The sequence below is a fragment of the Salmo trutta genome, chromosome 9, assembly GCF_901001165.1.
Source record: "Salmo trutta chromosome 9, fSalTru1.1, whole genome shotgun sequence".
Taxonomy (NCBI): domain Eukaryota; kingdom Metazoa; phylum Chordata; class Actinopteri; order Salmoniformes; family Salmonidae; genus Salmo; species Salmo trutta.
In genome coordinates, this window is record NC_042965.1 from 29,753,076 (window position 1) to 29,773,557 (window position 20,482).

General features: G+C 42.0%; 1 protein-coding gene across 2 annotated transcripts in view; it reads left to right on the forward strand.

Moving 5' to 3' along the window:
• The window catches only part of ppp3cca (protein phosphatase 3, catalytic subunit, gamma isozyme, a), a 44,034-nt gene that overhangs the window by 15,599 nt on the left and 7,953 nt on the right, over nt 1–20,482 (forward strand). The window contains exons 4-13 of one of the 2 annotated variants that reach the window (XM_029763403.1): nt 2,162–2,273; nt 8,800–8,945; nt 9,151–9,290; nt 13,058–13,135; nt 13,243–13,337; nt 13,574–13,699; nt 13,883–13,960; nt 16,588–16,675; nt 17,459–17,556; nt 19,116–19,142. In XM_029763403.1, coding sequence (XP_029619263.1) covers nt 2,162–2,273; nt 8,800–8,945; nt 9,151–9,290; nt 13,058–13,135; nt 13,243–13,337; nt 13,574–13,699; nt 13,883–13,960; nt 16,588–16,675; nt 17,459–17,556; nt 19,116–19,142 — 988 coding nt within the window. The remainder of the gene's footprint in view (nt 1–2,161; nt 2,274–8,799; nt 8,946–9,150; nt 9,291–13,057; nt 13,136–13,242; nt 13,338–13,573; nt 13,700–13,882; nt 13,961–16,587; nt 16,676–17,458; nt 17,557–19,115; nt 19,143–20,482) is intronic. The other variant, XM_029763404.1, reaches the window with a different exon arrangement.

Genomic DNA, 20,482 nt, shown 5'->3' on the forward strand with positions numbered 1-20,482 from the left:
CAAGAGAGAGAGAGAATACAGGAGGAGCGCTCTCCTCATTTAAACGCCTGGTCCCTTCAGCCTCCACCATCCACCCCCTCACTCACACTAAGAGGTCCTTTCACCGACTACTGCCCCCCTCCTTCACCCTGGCCACCTCCCTGGCCTGAACCTCTCCCCATGGTCAGCCAGTCCTCTAGCCTGGTCCCAGATTGGTTTGTGCTCTTGCCAACTCTTTGCTTTCATTGTCAAGTCATGTTTGGCATACCAATGAGTGACATGGAGTTGGCATGATGGCACAAAGACACTCACTCAGGTTACCATCTCAGCTCCATAACACTTTGTCCGTCCTAGAAATTAGAATTCAAGGGTAGCGTAATGCTCCCTCTCCACACCTCTCGCTTCCATTGTCTGTTATTGGTGTATCATATGAATGCACACCTGCTGGCCTTGGTTACCTCGGCACCCTGTTCTCAGGACTTAATGTAGGGCTCTGGTTGTGTTCCTGGCTGTATGTTTATTCTGAAGAGGAGGACTGGGGGCTGCGAGAGAGACTGAAAGTGGCAAGCCAAGTGGAGACTGAGTGCTGCTACCTTGTCTGTCTGTTGTCTGGGGGTGGAAGGGGAAGCAGTCTCATTTGGATTGTAAATGCTGCCAGCTTTTCATATTGTCGTCGCACATTAAATGCGTACTAGACTCTATTTGTGTCCAGCATCAAAGAGTGTCTGAGGATAAATACATTTTGATTGAATCTGGTGGGCGGTTTTTCTCCCCCTATGAGTGCCCTAAACGGGGAGAGAAAATGTTTCTATTGTTGCTTTTCGGAGGAGGTCAGTTTCAATGCGCTGTTTTTTCTTCTTCTCTGTGTACTGTAGACACAGGCCATCTGGTTAGTTGAAGAGGTGGCTTTGGCTGCATCTTATTTGGCTGGATCATATGTTTTAACTAGGGTTGCAAAGGGAAGTTGTTACTTTCCAGGTTTACCAGTAAACTACCAGTTTGGTAACTTTCAAGGAATTTATGGAATTTATCACATGCCATCTAGTGGCCTTTTTGGGTACTTCAGATTATCACAGGTGTCTGTCTCTGGCCCTTTGTGTGTTTTGTTTTTAGCCAGATTTTAAAATATATTATAAAAAAGCTGTAAAACATTATCCTGAATATAACCCATCAACTTAGTGAATACCAATGGTGTTTAATAGGAGTGTTTCAACATGAAATATCCTTTATATTTTACACCAGGGGTTGCGTTAATGCAGAATTCTGTGTTTTTCACACAGGAAAAAGAGAACCCATAAGAAATATCTTGCTGTGTTTTATAAATGCAGATCTAAAGTGCTCCTTATTGTGATTTCTGTACGGTATCAGACTCATTTTGAGCTTCCATTACACATGTAACTTTTGGAAATGTAGCTGGCTACATTCTTTCTATGATCAACTTTAGAAATATCATTTTTGCAAAAGAATACCTTGCTTTTTCATTGTAAGCTCATTTACCTGTGTAGCTGCCAGCCAAATAGCGTTGCACTTCTGTTGTCATCTGATGAAAATGAATAGATTTTCTGCCGTATATGTTGCACTAATGTGTTTTCTGTGAAGGAAAACTATAGTTGCACGTCCCTGATCACTCTGTTGAAGCAAGTACTTTTGATTTTCAATGTAAAATGCAGGTGAGGTCTGCTTTTTGAAAATGGAGATTTCGTAAGTCTAACACGACCCCTTACACACTTGTGTATGTTACTAGCTATGTCAATATGTCTTGTAATTGTTTTTGTGCCAAACTGGTGGCAGTTGTGAAAAAAGTCCAAAGTAGGAAGCATTGCAGAGTTAATAAAAAATAATTCCATTGTTTATTAATGCTTTTTTCATTAGGGCTATTTTCTCTTTAACCATATGGTTTATCCACTAAACTCAATAACATTGCTGCGGGGGATGGATCAAGACCCCTGTTGCCTAAATTGTTTTGTGCTTCAAAGAAATAGCGCCCCGTTTGGTAATACCGTATATCCCCGGTATGGTACAGAAACGGTACGTCTGCATGGATACCACCCAACCCCACGGTATAGGGATTTGTAATTCATTTAGGGCATTCAGGATCTATGCAGGCTTTGTGTTATTGAATTACATGCCTTGTCCCTCTCTCTTTGTCTCTCTCGCTGTGTGTCCTTCCTTCCCTCCGCAGTGTGTGCTGTACCTCTGGTCACTCAAGATCAATCACCCGACCACACTCTTCCTCCTGCGAGGGAACCACGAGTGCCGGCACCTCACAGAGTACTTCACCTTCAAACAGGAATGTAAGTACTGTCACTGCAGCATGGCAGGTCACACCAATGAGGACAAGCCTAATGTGATGCAACACTGTAGGGTACTACTTAGGGATCAAAGGACCTATCCAACCTAGAGTAGCAGACCTGGTTCTGCTCTGCAAACAGATGGAGCCTAAAGGACATGCTTAAAGGGGACCTTCTTCCCCCTAGCTTTGATGCCTATTGCTGCTCTTAGTGCAGTTGTATTTGTGGCTGATGAGCTTGGCAACCGTTCAGTGATAGACAGACACCAGGATCAGGAAGCCTGTCAGTCACAGTCATCAGATGTAACATCTCATCATTCAGAAGCCTTTAACCATGCATAGAGACCATTTCTCCTATTCAAGGTACAGACAGACAGTGAGCTGCAGAGGCATGAAGAACAGCCAGCCATCTTGTTATTCAGACAGTTAAACACAGAGCTGACACACCCACAATGTGTTTATAGAGGTGGTAGGTAGGTAGGTAGGTAGGTGTGTGTGGGTGGCATTGCATTCAAGCGGCAGCACAGGTGTGAGGCAATAGTATGCAAAGAAACAAACCCCACTTTGGAAAACAGGACAGGAAAGACAGCCACAACATTGGCAAATAGCATTTAATTGGCAAACACCCATTGGAAAGAAAGATGCTTGTCTAATTTGTTTATAATGAAAGCACTCATAAGTATGCATTTAAGCTAATTGAGCCGCGCCAGGCAGGCAGAGGCAGTTTGCATGACTGATCCGTGTTGCCCTTCTCTTCAGGATGAAAGTAAAACAAACGGTCTGAAAATGTCTAGTAATATGGTTCCTGGGTCGTTAAAACATTTCTCCAGGTGTTGTGAGATCTGATCCTCTGAAAAAGATGACTTGGAACGTCAAGTGAGTGAGTGTGTACCTGTATGTTTCTCAGGCATTTTGAGAAGCGATGGGTGACCGGTCTAAGACAGGGTGCGTCCCAAATTGCATCATATTACCTATAGTGGAATAGGGCAGGGTTTCCCAAACTCAGTCCGTGTTTTTGTTTCTAAAGCCTGGCCTGGTTGCTACGGCAACACTGTGATCCGCCCTGGACCATCCCACTGGGCACACCACATCATTTCAACGTGGATAATTGGGTAATATTTGGTTGAGACATTGATCAATGAGAGAACCTATATTCACCCACTCAAAAAGACAGCCAAAAGTGTGTTGAATTTCCGATGTGTTATCACAATTTTTTTTGCAACCATCGAAAAGCACAACCAAATTCCAATGTCTGTTTTTTTGGTTTAGTTGTCACTCATATGTATACCACTGCACTTTCATCTATTTAAAAGCACAGGAAAATAGAACACAATGTCAGATATTTTGTTTATTTATACAACAGATTAATATGTTATCACTGTGATTCATCTAATAGCAGAACCAAATGACCTTGATTGCCGTTAACGTTACATTAAAAGTACATGGCGCAAGTGTACTTAATAGGCAATTTATTGTACTTCAAAAGTGATATTGAATTGTTTGGTTATCAATGCAACTAGGGTTGGGCTGTACCCAGATTTTCATATCGTCATATGTCCTTCTCTCACGTTGGATTTACCGTATTACTAGTTTAGTACACAAGGGGGCACCAAGAAAAGCAATAAAAGCCCATTGGGTGTCTATTACCAGAATGCTAACAAAATTAGCACAAGTAATAGCGAATTTCCATGGAGGCTGCTGGCTAAATATGCTAAACAAGCGCAAACTAAATAGTGTAATTGCAAAGACCGGCAATCCAGCTCATGAAGAAAGAGTACCAGTCAAAAGTTTGGACACATCTACTCATTCAAGGGTTTTTCTTTATTTTTACTATTTTATACATAGTAGAATAATAGTGAAGATATCAAAACTGTGAAATAACACACATGGAATCATAACACACCAAAAGTGTTAATCAAAATATTTTTTATTTTTGAGATTCTTCAAATAGCCGCCCTTTGCCTTGATGACAGCTTTGCACACGCTTGGCAGTCTCTCAACCAGCTTCACCTGGAATGCTTTTCCAACATTGAAGGAGTTCCCCTCATATGCTGAGCACTTTTTGGTTGCTTTTCCTTCACTCTGCAGTCCAACTCATCCCAAACCATCTCAATTGGGTTGAGGTTGGGTGATTGTGGTGGCCAGGTCATCTGATGCAGCACTCCATCACTCTCTTCCTTGGTCAAATAGCCATTACACAGCCTGGACGTCCTGTTGAAAAATAAATGATGGTCCCACTAAGTCCAAACCTGGTTAAGTGTGCCTTGAATTCTAAATATATCAGACAGTGTCACCAGCAAAGCACCATCACACAACATCTTCCATGCTTCACGGTGGGAACTACACATACAGAGATCATCCGTTCACCTACTCTGCATCTCACAAAGACACAGCAGTTTGAACCAAAAATCTCCCATTTGGACTCCAGGCCAAAGGACAAATTTCTACCGGTCTAATGACCATTGCTCGTGTTTCTTGGCCCAAGCAAGTCTCTTCTTATTGGTGTCCTTTAGTAGTGGTTTCTTTGCAGCAATTCGACCATGAAGGCCTGATTCACACAGTCTCCTCTGAACAGTTTATGTTGAGATGTCTGTTGCTTGAACTCTGAAGCATTTATTTGGGCTGCAATTTCTGAGGCTGTCAACTTTAATGAACCTATCCTCTGCAGCGGAGGTAACTCTGGATCTTCCTTTCCTGTGGCGGTCCTCATGAGAGCCAGTTTCATCATAGCGCTTGATGGTTTTTGTGACTGCATTTGAAAAAACGTTCAAGTTCTTGACATTTTCTGCATTGACTGACCTTCATCTCTTAAAGTAATGGACTGTTTCTCTTTGCTTATTTGAGCTGGTCTTGCCATAATATGGACTTGGTCTTTTACCAAATAGGGCTATCTTCTGTATACCACCCCTACCTTGTCAATACACAACTGATTGGCGCAAATGCATTAAGAAGGAATTAAATTCCACAAATGAACTTATAACAAGGCACACCTGTTAATTGAAATGTATTCCAGGTGACTACCTCATGAAGCTGTTTGAGAGAATGCCAAGAGTGTGCAAAGCTGTCATCAAGGCAAAGGGTGGCTACTTTGAAGAATCTCAAATATAAAATATTTTGGATACTAAATGATTCCATATGTGTTATTTCATAGTTTTGATGTCTTCACTATTATTCTACAATATAAAGAAAAACCCTTGAATGTGTAGGTGTCCAAACTTTTGACTGATAGTGTGTGTGTGTGTGAGAGCCCCCCATGACTAAACACAACCAAATATCAGGATTTTGAAGGAGATTTATCTTCTACTTGAATCGTTCCATCTGTGCCACTGACTTAGTCTGGATTTAATTAAAGTTTGTCTACAAATTAACATGTTGGATTAATCTTAACCAAAAATCTAAATAAAAAAATAGGACTAAATCAAACTAAATGCACTTGAAATAAAGTTTTTGAATATAATTTAGTCCTATTATTGAACATAGATTTTTTTTTTTTTGGAGATGGAGACTCCAACACATCAATTATTAATTTATAGACCAACAAATTAAAGCCAGACTTAAGTCAGTGGCACAGATGGAACTATCCAAGCAGAAGATGCATCTCCTTCAAATGTTTTTATTTGGTTGACAACCAAACACAATTCAATATCATTACATTTAAAATCATCCAGTGCGTAATACCCTAGGCCTGTTGTATTGTCTATTTTTAGTTGAATTCTGAGTTAATTGAAATAATAGCTCTTGATGACTTTGCAAGTGCTATATAGTCCTAAATATTATCATTTATACTATGTGAGTGAAATTATGGTCACATTTTAATTTGCTCTGTTAAACTTACCCATTGGAATGACGTTGGTAGCAACCGTGAATCTATTTTGTTTTTTAAGTGCTGATCTCTCAACAATCATTCTCACGATAGCACATTGGTAATAGTCAGTGACAAATACTATAGCTAAGCAGGGCTTGGTTAAAACCCTGGATGGTAGACCAAAGGGTAGCTATAGATGGATCAATTCTCCAGTAGGAGGTGCTGCCCAGCCTATAGTTATTGTTTTTCTGATTGGAGATATAACGTTGAAGGTCTTGTTTTTTAAAGGTGGTACAAATTCAACATTTTATACAACGTTTGTCAATGTTGAAATTTGGTTTCCATGTTATAATCCTGTGGTTGAAATTTCAACAAGTTTGACTTTTTTCAAATGTAATGTTTTTTCAATGTAGATTCCACGTCACAATACGTGGACAAATTACGTTGAGTCAACCAGTTTTTAACCAGTTGGTTATTAGCTCTCCTCTCCGGAAGTCAGCCAGAAGCTCATGTGACTGACAACAGTTTAGCTATGGGATCCTTCGGCATAGAGCTAGGCAATATGGCCTGAAAATTAGATCGAGATTTGTTTTCAAACTTATGGCCGATTTCACAATATTTATCTCAATTGTTTTTTTTAACGTGTTGTACAATTAAAGGTCAATTACACTGCATTTCAAACAGTCAGCTATCATCATAATTTAATTTTATCAAAGTAGTTGAACCAGTTTTTTTTTCTGCAATCACTCGTCTGGCTGTCAAGTATCTCTGTGAAAAATGCCTTTTTTTATTTTTTTTTATTACAAATTTAAGTAGAACCATGCATAATGCACATTCACTAATAATGACTCACTTCTTGAAGCAGGCATTAGGCTGTAGAAAATGAACTCGGGTCTCATCAACAATCTCCCAAGCCCACGTGCTAGTGATTAGCCAGCTAATCTTTATATTTCAAGTTTAGACAACTTGGATCTATTTGCTAGCTAACAAGGTTGAATTCTTACAAACACACCCTTCTGTCTCCAACTGTTTAAAAAGCATGTTAGACTGTCCACTTTGTTCAGATGTTGAAATCAAGTGGCTTAACTTATTTCTCAGAATGAGAACAAGTTGATAATTCCTTATATAATTGTGTTTTATGCTTATTCCACATTTATAAAACACACTAGACAGGTAGCATGACAGTCTTTGCCTAAAATGCTGCTAGCGGGACATGGTACCCCAGTAGCGCGCACGACAAACTGAGCATTCATTTTCCAGAATCAATATGCATTGATACTCTTGTTTTAGTAGTGTCTGCTCTACGCACAATTTGAGTAGTTGAGACAACTTTTCTAACGATAGCCTTTTTAATTTCTATCTTACAGTAAAATATTGTCTCAATGTGTTGTGGTGTCCATATGACCAACTCTGTTGGACCAAACCTCAAATGCAAATAGCAAGTTGAAACCACTTGTCAAAGAGGAAGATGTGTTCTCAACTTTGTTGCTGTGAGAGGCAGGGGGAGGGGGCTCTTGATGTGTGTGTAAACCATAGAGTAAGTGGCGACGCGAGAGGTTTGACTCTTGCTAAAACTGAGACTTGCATCTTGTCATTCTATACACATCTCTGGTGTAAATGAGAAGACTCTCAGAAGAGCGAAGGCGACGAGACCAAAAATACAACATGAGAACAAACGCTCATAAAAACAAAAAAATAACAAACCTCGATTCTTGCGATAGGCGATTTGAAATATCGCACAAAAACATGCATTCTAATTAAGTCGATATTTCGCCCAGCCCTACTTGGGCAGATGACTGGCTTTCACTTGATCGCCAAAATCTTTAATAGTAGATTCAATTAGATGGGCTATAGCCAAGGCCCTAGTATTTCAAAGACTTGTTCTGGTTGGTCATTCAGCCTTTGGGTTAGTGTAAGGCTAGTGCAAGACTGATTCATTCCCTTATGTGCGCCTAGACAGGCCTCTGAACATTTTAACCATGTCAGGAAACATGAGTTCCATATAAACTGATTTCAAACCCTGAAGGTCAAATAGAGTGCGGTGTGGTTCTCTCTCCCTTCGCTACTTTAGAATAGTTTGAATGCTTCTCTCTCTCAATCATGGTACTCACTGATTATCTTGCTTTCCTTCTACTCTCAATGATAAGCATTTTAATTTAGGGCATTTTTTGGACTAGTTAATGAGAGCGGGAGGTTTGTTGTTAGGCTGAACTAACTGCTCCTAGTTTACTGGCCTAATAAGAAACACTGCCATTCTCTCGCCTTATATGGACTTCACTTCCTCAACAGTCAGTCAGTTAATCTGACCTGTGGTAAGTGTTGTGCAAGACAAGTTACACTGATGAAAGTTCACCAGCATCTAAAGTAAAGAAGCTTAAGCAATTATCCAGGAAGACACAACATCCGCTGCGGTGTATCCAGTAACTGTTAAGATAGTGGTTGAACATATGTAGATTACTAGTCCCAAATGGCCAGTGTGAAGTATGTGCTGCCACTACATGTATGCTGTTGCTACTAAAGGCTGACAAACAAAACAACGAAACCCTCTGAAATACTAGGCTGTAGCTAATTGATTCTACTTTCTACTAAGTTGTTTTGGCATGTAGACACGGTTAGTTTGACCTCAGTGACAATTTGTGGTACTGTCTTATCAAGTGTTTTAACTAGCGCTAGTAGTTTCTCTCTGAAAGCAATTGTGAAGTTGTCTCACCTGTTCCATATTTAGGTAAGATTAAGTACTCTGAGCGCGTGTATGATGCCTGCATGGAGGCCTTTGACTGCCTGCCCCTAGCTGCTCTTCTCAACCAACAGTTCCTGTGTGTACACGGCGGTCTCTCCCCAGAAATCAACTGCCTAGACGACATTAGGAAAGTAAGTTCACCTGGCACCTGATGAGAAAGTGGTGTTTTGAGTCCACGTTTGACTACAAAACCAAGTGTGGATACAGTTGGTTGATTTTAATCTGTAATTGATCAACTTTCTGTGACTCACGGTGCTGTGTGTGTGTGTGTGTGTGTGTGTGTGTGTGTGTGTGTGTGTGTGTGTGTGTGTGTGTGTGTGTGCGCGCGCTCCACAGTTAGACAGGTTTAAGGAGCCTCCAGCTTTCGGCCCTATGTGTGACCTGATCTGGGCTGACCCAGGAGAGGACTACGGCAGTGAAAAGACAGCAGAACATTTCAACCACAACTCAGTTCGAGGCTGCTCCTACTTTTTCAGGTTCGGGAACTAGTTCAGCACAATGTGTTCAGTTTCAGATGGATAAAAAAATATATTATATTCAATAATGCTGGCCAATGAAATCAAATAATACTGTTTGCCACTTGAATAGTTTCCATATCCTTTGAGTATCCAGGGATATGTCTGCATGATAGAACAAATGCTGACACTACACATCCAAGTATAACTGATTTGAAATGGTTAAATTCCAGGCTGTATCACAACCGGCCGTGATTGGGAGTCCCATAGGGTGGTGCACAATTGGCCCAGCGTCGTCTGGGTTTGGCCCGTGTAGGCCGTCATTGTAAAAAATAATTTGTTCTTAACTGGAAGATGCCCAGTTAAATAAAGTTTTAATTTAAAAAAATGTAATTTTGAATTCTTTAAAGTGAGTGTGGAAGAGGTGAGAAAATTGTCTATCAACAATGACAACCCACCGGTGTCTGACAACGTAGATGAACAATTACTGAGGATAATAGAGGACGGTATTGCCACCCCTATTTGCCATATCTTCAATTTAAGCCTACTAGAAAGTGTGTTCCCTCAGGCCTGGAGGGAAGCAAAAGTAATTATACTACCCAAGAATAGTAAGGCCCCCTTTACTGGTTTGAATAGCTGACCAATCATCCTGTTACCAACCTTTAGTAAACTTTAGGAAAAAATTATTTGACCAGATACAATGCTATTTTATTGTAAAAAGAATTGAGACTTTCAGCATGCTTATAGGGAAGGACATTCAACAAGCATAGCACTTACACAAATGACTGATTGGCTGTCAGAAATGGCTAAAAATATTGTGGGAGCTGTTTTGCCTGACTTCAGTACGGCTTTTGATATTATTGATCATAATCTGCTGTAAATGCATATGTGTTATGGCTTTACACCCCCTGCTATATTGTGGATAAAGAGTTACCTGTCTAACAGAACAGAGGGTGTTCTTTAATGGAGGCCTCTCACACACAATTTAGGTAGAATCAGGAATGCCCCAGGGCAGCTGTCTAGGCCCCTTACTTTTATCAATCTTTACTAATGACATGCTTTGAGTAAAGCCAGTGTGTCTGTATGTGGATGACTCAACACTATACACATCAGCTACTACAGCGAGTGAAATCGCTGCAACACTTAAGAGCTGCAATTAGTTTCAGAATGGGTGGCAAGGAATAAGTTAGTCCTAAATATAACAAAAAAAAACTAAGCATTGTATTTGGGACAAATCATTCACTAAATCATTCACTCAACTAAATCTTATATTAAATAATGTGGAAATTGAGCAGGTTGAGGTGACCAAACTGCTTGGAGTAACCCTGGATTGTAAACTGTCATGGTCAAAAACATGTTAATACAACAGTAGCTAAGATGGGGAGAAGTCTGTCCATAATAAAGCTCTGCTCGTCCCACCTAGTCAACAGTCAGTGGAATCGCGTGGCGCGAAATACAAATACCTAAAAAATGCTATAACTTCAATTTCTCAAACGTATGACTATTTTACACCATTTTAAAGACAAGACTCTCGTTAATCTAACCACATTGTCCGATTTCAAAAAGGCTTTACAGCGAAAGCAAAACATTAGATTATGTCAGGAGAGTACCCTGCCAAAAATAATCACAGCCATTTTCAAAGCAAGCATATATGTCACAAAAACCAAAACCACAGCTAAATGCAGCACTAACCTTTGATGATCTTCATCAGATGACACTCCTAGGACATTATGTTATACAATACATGCATGTTTTGTTCAATCAAGTTCATATTTATATCAAAAAACAGCTTTTTACATTAGCATGTGATGTTCTGAACTAGCATACCCACCGCAAACTTCCGGTGAATTTACTAAATTACTCACGATTAACGTTCACAAAATACATAGCAATTATTTTAAGAATTATAGATACAGAACTCCTTTATGCAATCGCGGTGTCAGATTTTAAAATAGCTTTTCGGCAAAAGCACATTTTGCAATATTCTGAGTACATAGCCCGGCCATCACGGCCAGCTAATTTGACACCCACCAAGTTTGGCCCTCACCAAACTCAGATTTACTATAAGAAAAATTGGATTACCTTTGCTGTTCTTCGTCAGAATGCACTCCCAGGACTTCTACTTCAACAACAAATGTTGTTTTGGTTCAAAATAATCCATAGTTATATCCAAATAGCTCTGTTTTGTTCGTGCGTTCAAGTCAGTATCCGAGCGCATTTCGTGACAAAAAATGTCAAAATATTCCATTACCGTACTTAGAAGCATGTCAAACGCCGTTTAAAATTAATTTTTATGCTATTTTTCTCGTAAAATAGCGCTAATATTCCAACCGGGTGACGTTGTATTCATTCAAAGGCTGAAATATTTTTTTTTAGAATTCTCATGAACGCGCATCTCCAGTGTCACTGTGTCACTGTTCCCAGCCTGACCACTAACAAATACTCCTGCTGTTCTTCGCCCAGAGACAGGAGACACGTCATTCCACTTTCTGGCGCCTTCTGAGAGCCAATGGAAGCCTTAGAAAATGTCAAGTTACAGCAGAGATGCTGTATTTTCGATAGAGATGCAACAGAAGGATAACAAATTGTCAGACAGGGCACTTCCTGTATGGAATCTTCTCAGGTTTTGGCCTGCCATATGAGTTCTGTTATACTCATAGACACCATTCAAACAGTTTTAGAAACTTTAGAGTGTTTTCTATCCAAATCTACTAACTATATGCATATTCTCGTTTCTGGGCAAGAGTAGTAACCAGTTTAAATCGGGTACGTTTTTTATCCGGCCGTACAAATCCTGCCCCCTAGCCCCAACAGGTTTTAACAACACTATCAACAAGGCAGGTCCTACAGGCCCTAGTTTTGTCGCACCTGGACTACTGTTCAGTTGTGTGGTCAGGTGCCACAGAGGGACTTCTGAAAATTACAATTGGCTCAGAACAGGGCAGCACTGCTGACCCTTAAATGTTCACAGAGAGCTAACATGAATAATATGCGTGTCAATCTCTCATGGCTCAAAGTGGAGGAGATTGACTTCATCACTACTTTTTTTTTGTAAGAAGTGTTGACAAGCTGAATGTACTGAGCTGTCTGTTTAAACTAGTAGCACACAGCTTGGACACCATGCATACCCCACAATAATAAATCCAAATAGTACACTTTGGGAGTGGACTATAAGGTATTGACAGTGCCAGTGTATTGTCTCCCCAGCTTTACTATTCTATCTCCACTGTTGTCTTTTCCAGATGTCATAGGTTTGTTCCATGGATGCTAACTAAATGTAGGTGGCCTGCTAATTGCCTGACCGGTCTCTGAGGATAGGAGAGGTGGAGCGGGGTTGTATAAACCCCAGTAAAAGCCAGCCCAGCAGCCACACCGAGATCTGTCCCTAATGGCACCCTATTCCCTATAGGGCCCTGGTCAAAAGTAGTGTACTATATAAGGAATAGGGTGCCATTTAAGACTCACACCAAGTCTCCTTGCTGGCTGTAGCTGTGAACTCCTGTTCTTTTGACTGCATCTGGATCAACTATCAGAGCTCATAAATACCACTGCCTTGCCTCTGCTCTACTTTGGCCTCACTAGTTAATTAAACCCTGTCTACCTCCCAGGCCAGAGGGCAATACACAAAATGTATTTCCAAAAGTAAAGAACCGCTAGAGAACGCTTCTAATGGTTTTACTCGAAGAATCTGTCACATTGCATGGTTGCCAGACTGACTCTGTGAGGTCCAGATTTAATTCCACTGGCTGTTCTAGTAGTTTTTTTCTTCTCTCTGTCTTGCCTTGCAGTTACCCGGCTGTATGTGACTTTTTGATAAATAATAACTTGTTGTCGGTAATAAGAGCACACGAAGCACAGGATGCAGGGTAAGTTTCACTGTTTTTGATCACTTAACGTTACCAAAAATAGAAATATTTATTTTTTGCTCTCTTCACTATTGTGTTGTCAAACTAAAATAATTGTCTCATCCCAGGTATCGGATGTACAGAAAAAGCCAGACTACAGGCTTTCCTTCATTAATTACAATCTTCTCAGCACCAAATTACCTAGATGTGTACAACAACAAAGGTTTGTGTACTCCTTATATCAAGACAGTGATATGTGTGGGTGTTTTATGCATAGTCTTATATAGCTGTTATGTCTACTGGCTGGGATTGGCGTTCCCCTCTTCTGTCTGGCCTCTTCTGTCTCCAAAATATGACAATTTGCCAATGTGTTACAAGTGCTACTTTTGCCAGTGCTACATTTTCTGTCTGTCAGAATGGCTAAGTGTATAATTATTTTGTTCTTGCTCCAACTTCCAGCTGCTGTATTAAAGTATGAGAACAATGTGATGAACATTCGGCAGTTCAACTGCTCCCCCCACCCCTACTGGCTGCCAAACTTTATGGACGTCTTCACGTGGTCTCTGCCCTTCGTTGGAGAGAAAGGTATGCATGTGGTCCCCGTCCAAACTCAGTGTTTTAGATTTAAGAATGCGGAGTATAATGCCAGAAAGGAGCATTGGCACATTCTAGTGTAATAGGTCTGCACCCCAAAAAAATGCAGCAAAGAGTGTTTTGGTGGTGGTGCTAACCTGAGCTGTGGTGCTGCCGCCTCTCCCCTCCCAACAGTAACAGAGATGCTGGTGAACGTGCTGAACATCTGCTCTGATGATGAACTCATGTCGGAAGGAGACGACCTGTGTGAAGGTAAGAGGCACAGCCAGGATTTCACCCTCGCTGGTCCACAGGTTACAAAACGCACACCTTGGATATCAAATTTTATTAGTCACATGCGCTGAATACAACAGGTGTAGGACTAGATACAGATATACAGGGGGGTACCGGTACAATGTGTGGGGGCACCGGTTAGTTGAGGTAATATGTACAGTTGAAGTCAGAAGTTTACATACACTTAGGTTGGAGTCATAAACTCGTTTTTCAACCACTCCACAAATTTCTTGTTAACAGATTATAGTTTTGGCAAGTCGGTTAGGACATCTACTCTGTGCATGACACAAGTCATTTTTCCAACAATTGTTTACAGACAGGTTATTTCACTTATAATTCACTGTATCACAATTCCAGCGGGTCAGAAGTTTACATACACTACGTTGACTGTGCCTTTAAACAGCTTGGAAAATTCCAGAAAATGATGTCATGGCTTTAGAAGCTTCTGATAGGCTAATTGACATCATTTGAGTCATTTGGAGGTGTACCTGTGGATGTATTTCAAGGCCTACCTTCAAACTCAGTGCCTCTTTGCAAGCCGAAGAACACCATCCCAAACGTGAAGCACGGGGGTGGTAGCATCATGTTGTGGGGGTGCTTTGCTGCACGAGGGACTGGTGCACTTCACAAAATAGATGGCATCATGAGGATGAAAAATTATGTGGATATATTGAAGCAACATCTCAAGACATCAGTCAGGAAGTTAAAGCTTGGTCACAAATGGGTCTTCCAAATGGACAATGACCCCAAGCATACTTCCAAAGTTGTTGCAAAATGGCTTAAGGACAACAATGTCAAGGTATTGGAGTTGCCATCACAAAGCCCTGACCTCAGTCCTATAGAAAATTTGTGGGCACAACTGAAAAAGCGTGTGTGAGCAAGGAGGCCTACAAACCTGACTCAGGTGCACCAGGTCTGTCAGGAGGAATGGGCCAAAATTCACCCAATTTATTGTGGGAAGCTTGTGGAAGACTACCCGAAACGTTTGACCCAAGTTAAACAATTGAAAGGCAATGCTACCAAATACTAATTGAGCTTATGCAAACTTCTGACCCACTGGGAATGTGATGAAAGAAATAAAAGCTGAAATAAATCATTCTCTACTATTATTCTGACATTTCACATTCTTACAATAAAGTGGCGATCCTAAGACAGGGAATTTTTACAACGATTAAATGACAGGAATTGTGAAAAACTGAGTTTAATGTATTTGGCTAAGGTGTATGTAAACTTCCGACTTCAACTGTAGGTAGAGTTATTAAAGTAACTATGCATAGATGATCACAACAGAGAGTAGCAGCGGTGTAAAGGGGGAGGGGGGCCATTTGATTAGGTGTTCAGGAATCTTATGGCTTGGGGGTAGAAGCTGTTTAGAAGCCTCTTGGACCTAAACTTGGCACTCCGGTACCGCTTGCTGTTCGGTAGCAGAGAGAACAGTCTGACTAGGGTAGCTGGAGTCTTTCAGTTTTTAGGGCCTTCCTCTGACACTATCTGGTACAGAGGTCCTGGATGGCAGGAAGCTTGGCCCCTACCCTCTGTAGTGCCTTGCAGTCGGAGTCCGAGCAGTTGCCATACCAGGCAGTGATGCAACCAGTCAGGATGCTCTCGGTGGTGCAGCTGTAGAACCTTTTTGAAGATCTGAGGACCCATGCCAAATCTTTTCAGTCTCCTGAAGGGGAATTGGTTTTGTCGTGCCCTCTTCACGACTGTCTTGGTGTGCTTGGACCATGTTGGTGATGTGGACACCAAGGAACTTGGCGTTCTCAACCTGCTCCACTGTAGCCCCTTCGATGAGAATGGGGGCGTGCTTGGTCCTCTCATTCCTGTAGTCCACAATCATCTCCTTTATCTTGATCATGTTGAGGGAGAGGTTGTTGTTGTCCTGGCACCACACGGCCAGGTCTCAGAACTCCTCCCTATAGGCTGTTTAGTCATTGTCGGTGATCAGACCTATCATAAAATTAAAAGCAAAGCTGCCCTTCTGTTTTTAAAGAGGCACTTCAACGCCATCTCTTTGACAGAGGCCCATACACACACACACACACACACACACACACACACACACACACCTCCATGTTATCGCTGGAGTGCTAAGTAAAGCTGGTAGCTGGTTTTATCAATCAAATGTATTCATAAACCCCTTTTTACATCAGCCAATGTCAACGTGCTATACATAAACCCAGCCTAAAACAGCAAGCAATGCAGATGTAGAAGCACGTCAGAAACAGTCTCTCGTGCCTGGAGTTCAGCTCGGAGATCTCAGGACTCGCTGGAGATCTGACAGAGCTCTACTTTTCTCCTCTCCCCTCCCCATTTTGTCTTCTCCACTCCATTTCTTCCTTTGGCTCCCTTAATTTTCCCCACTGTCCTTTCCTCTTCCCTATGATAATGTCAGACTACACTGAGTGTACAAAACATTAAGAACACCTTCCTAATATTGTGTTGCATCCTCTTTTGCCCTTAGAACAGCCTCAAATCGTCGGGGCATGGACTAATGTGTTGTTTTGTAGACTCAGCGTATGTCAAATGGTAGAAACCATTACAATGCCATATGAAATCTCCAACATTGCTTAGCATATTTTTTTTTTCTTGTATTTTATGAGAAGATGGTGGAATCCCAGCGGTACGCAAAGAGGTGATCCGGAATAAGATCCGAGCCATCGGGAAGATGGCCAGAGTCTTCTCTGTTCTCAGGTGAGACGTTCTCTCTGTCAGCATCACACCAGACAGCATATATTGTGTCCCGAATTGCACCCTCTTCCCTGTATAGTGCACTAGTTTTGACCAGGGCCCTAGGGCTTTGGCTATAAGTAGTACACTTTAGGGAATAGGTTGCCACTTCAGACGCACCCAAAGACTCAAGACCTTGAGGTTGGGAGTAGACTGAAGTCTATTTTTAGTTCAGACTTGAGTCTAGTTCATGACATGACTGAAGTCAGTTGAGTGCATAATGAAGTAATGTTTGAAAACACAGTTCTGCTTCTCGGAGGTTTAATGAGCAGGCAACAGTGAGTCACAACACTCAGCACCGTGCTGAGGCTATGTAATGACCTTAGCCTGCCACACAAATGCAATGGGGAAAGGGAGATGCCGATCAGCACAGAGATCCTAGAATTCACACATGTTCTATATGTAGGTCTATTACTGTTTCTATATAGCCTTCCCTGTAGCTCAGTTGGTAGAGCATGGTGTTTGCAACGCCAGGGTTGTGGGCTTGCAAACACCCACGGGGGGCCAGCACAGAAAAAATATATATATGTTTAGAAATGAAATGTATGCATTCACTACTGTAAGTCGCTCTGGATGAGAGCGTCTGCTAAATGACTAAAATGTAAATGTATATGTAGGCCTATTAGTGGCCCATATACAGGGATGTCATTGGATGCTACAGAGGAGTGTTTTAACGTATGTAGTTTCTTTGTTAGATATCTAAGGTGTCTCTTCTCCTTTCTCTCCTCTTTCTCTCTCGCTCTTCAGGGAGGAGAGTGAGAGTGTGCTGACACTCAAAGGACTGACCCCGACTGGGTCGCTGCCTCTAGGAGTGTTATCAGGCGGCAAACAGACCTTGCAGACTGGTAAGTGTTCCTTTCACCATCCCTCATCCTCCCCTGTCTACCATCACCCTGCTGTCTCTGTCCTCTCTCTCTTGTACCCCCAGCTCCACCCGTTCCCCATGCCCTACCCTCAGAGGGCCCTGGGGTCCCATGCCGTTTCTACCTGCACTAACGACACAGCCTTACCCCAGCCACAGTAAACTGAAGGATGTACGCTTAATGTTTTGCATTTTGACATGAATAAGTTCACTTTGGGGAAAAAAACATATTAGACCCGGCTCTTCTGCTTTCCTTTTTCCATGATGCAGTGGAGATGTGGAAACCGTCGCTGAAGCCTACACCTGGCCTCTGTTAATATACATTAGATGAACATCCTGTTAGATTGCTGCCCTCACTCCTCTAGCTCACTGGGCTACTATGGGCCTCACTGGTCACTATAAAGGGAAGATGTTGTGATTTGGGACACAACCTTCGTCTGTCTGGGGCTCTGTATCAAGCCAGCCGTTCCCGTGGGGTAGAGGGGGGACTATGGGCGGGTGTCCGGGGGGTCGGCTCAGAGCCGCCTGTCACTGAAGTGGCCGTAGCCCTGATCTAAAGGTCAACCAGCCCAGCCAGTGGGGGAAATACACACACACACCAGGCCTGTCAGCAGGAAGGAGAGGGGGACTGGTCTCCCAGGTGAGGCGGAGGTGTACTGAACGTCACCACAAAGCTGTGCGCACTCAGAGAGAAACCACATGATGTGACCTTTACCAGAATGCCATTGTCTGGCTCAGGCTGTGTCCCAAATGCCATCCTATTCACAATCAAGTGCACTATTTATGGCCAGACCCCTATTAGTAATTGGGACGCACCCTGTGTCTTTCACCATGTGTTATTCAGTGACACTAGTAACAGAGCACCTCATTAAGAACAAGTTGAATAGAAAGATTAAAGCTGTCATCTCGCCACAGTTGTCATCTGTCATCACACGTGTTCCTTTGAGAACTGAGCCTAAACACACTTCATTAAGAGAAATGTAGCAAGGAGATCCGTTCCCTTCTCCTCCCAGCAGACTTCGTCATTTGATTATGTTCCCATAACAAGATCCAGAATAACCCAAAAAAAGACACTTGTGTGCGTGCAGGCCGCTCTCACTCTGGTACTGTCCTAAATGACACCCTGTTCCCTATAGTGGCCTACTGTTGACCAGAGCCTAAATGACACCCTGTTCCCTATAGTGGCCTACTGTTGACCAGAGCCTAAATGACACCCTGTTCCCTATAGTGGCCTACTGTTGACCAGAGCCTAAATGACACCTTGTTCCCTATAGTGGCCTACTGTTGACCAGAGCCTTGTGGGTGCTCCTAATCCTAAAATAATAAATTGTCATTAGGGAGGCAGACTCTCTCTCATCACACTAAAAACGGTTTGAGGTGTATTTGAATGGTACTGTTGCTCTGGAAGGAGTCTTTAGAAGCATGTATAACCTGTTTTCCTGGTTGGTTGGCTCTGTCTGTTCTGTTCTGTGATTGATGTTATTTGGTCTCTGCATTGATGACTTACTTTTCTCCTTCTCACCACTACTCACATTGACATAGCTGCCGCTGAGGCCGCGGAGGCCAAAGGTACGCAAGTGGTCCCCGGATCCCTCCCTCAGTGTCTTGTCCTTGTTGTGTAACTTTTAACCTTTTCAAATGGGGCCTGCCTTAAATGTTCTATGCACTCCTGTTTTTGTCACTTTTGAAATGTTTTTTTGTTATTCTTGTTGTACGTTCACTGTGTGTGTGGTTCATGAAATGCTTTGTCATGGATTGATGTACTTCACTTTGCAAAATGGCTGCTCTTGCATTACCAGTGCCTGCAACTACTCTTGCATTACCAGTGCCTGCAACTACTCTGTGTGTGTACACAGTTGAAGTCGGAAGTTTACATACATCTTAGCCAAATACATTTAAACTCCGTTTTTCACAATTCCTGACATTTAATCCTAGTAAAAATTCCCTGTCTTAGGTCAGTTAGGATCACCACTTTATTTTAAGAATGAAATGTCAGAATAATACTAGAGAGAATTAATTTTCAGCTTTTATTTCTTTCACCACATTCCCATTGGGTCAGAAGTTTACATACACTCAATTATTATTTGGTAGCATTGCCTTTTAAATTGTTTAACTTGGGTCAAACGTTTCAGGTAGCCTTCCACAAGCTTCCTACAATAAGTTGGGTGAATTTTGGCCCATTCCACCTGACAGAGCTGGTGTAACTGAGTCAGGTTTGTAGGCCTCCTTGCTCGCACATACTTTTTCAGTTCTGCCCACACATTTTCTATAGGATTGAGGTCAGGGCTTTGTGATACCTTGGCTTTATTGTCCTTAAACCATTTTGCCACAACTTTGGAAGTATGCTTGGGGTCATTGTACATTTGGAAGACCCATTTGCGACCAAGCTTTAACTTCCTGACTGATGTCTTGAGATGTTGCTTCAATATATCCACACAATTTTCCATCCAAGTTTGTGAAGTGCACCAGTCCCTCCTGCAGCAAAGCACCCCCACAACATGATGCTGCCACCCCCGTGCTTCACGGTTGGGATGGTTTTGTTTGGCTTGCAAGCCTCTCCCTATTTCCTCCAAACATAACGATGGTCGTTATGGCCAAACAGTTATATTTTTGTTTCATCAGACCAGAGGACATTTCTCCAAAAAAGTATGGTTTTTGTCCCCATGTGCAGTTGCAAACTGTAGTCTGGCTTTTTTATGGCGGTTTTGGAGCAGTGGCTTTTTCCTTGCTGAGCGGCCTTTCAGGTTATATCAATATAGGACTTGTTTTACTGTGGATATAGATACTTTTGTATCTGTTTCCTCCAGCATCTTCACAAGGTCCTTTGCTGTTGTTCTGGAATTGATTTGCACTCTTCGCACCAAAGTACGTTCATCTCCTTCCTAAGCAGTATGACGTCTGCGTGAAAC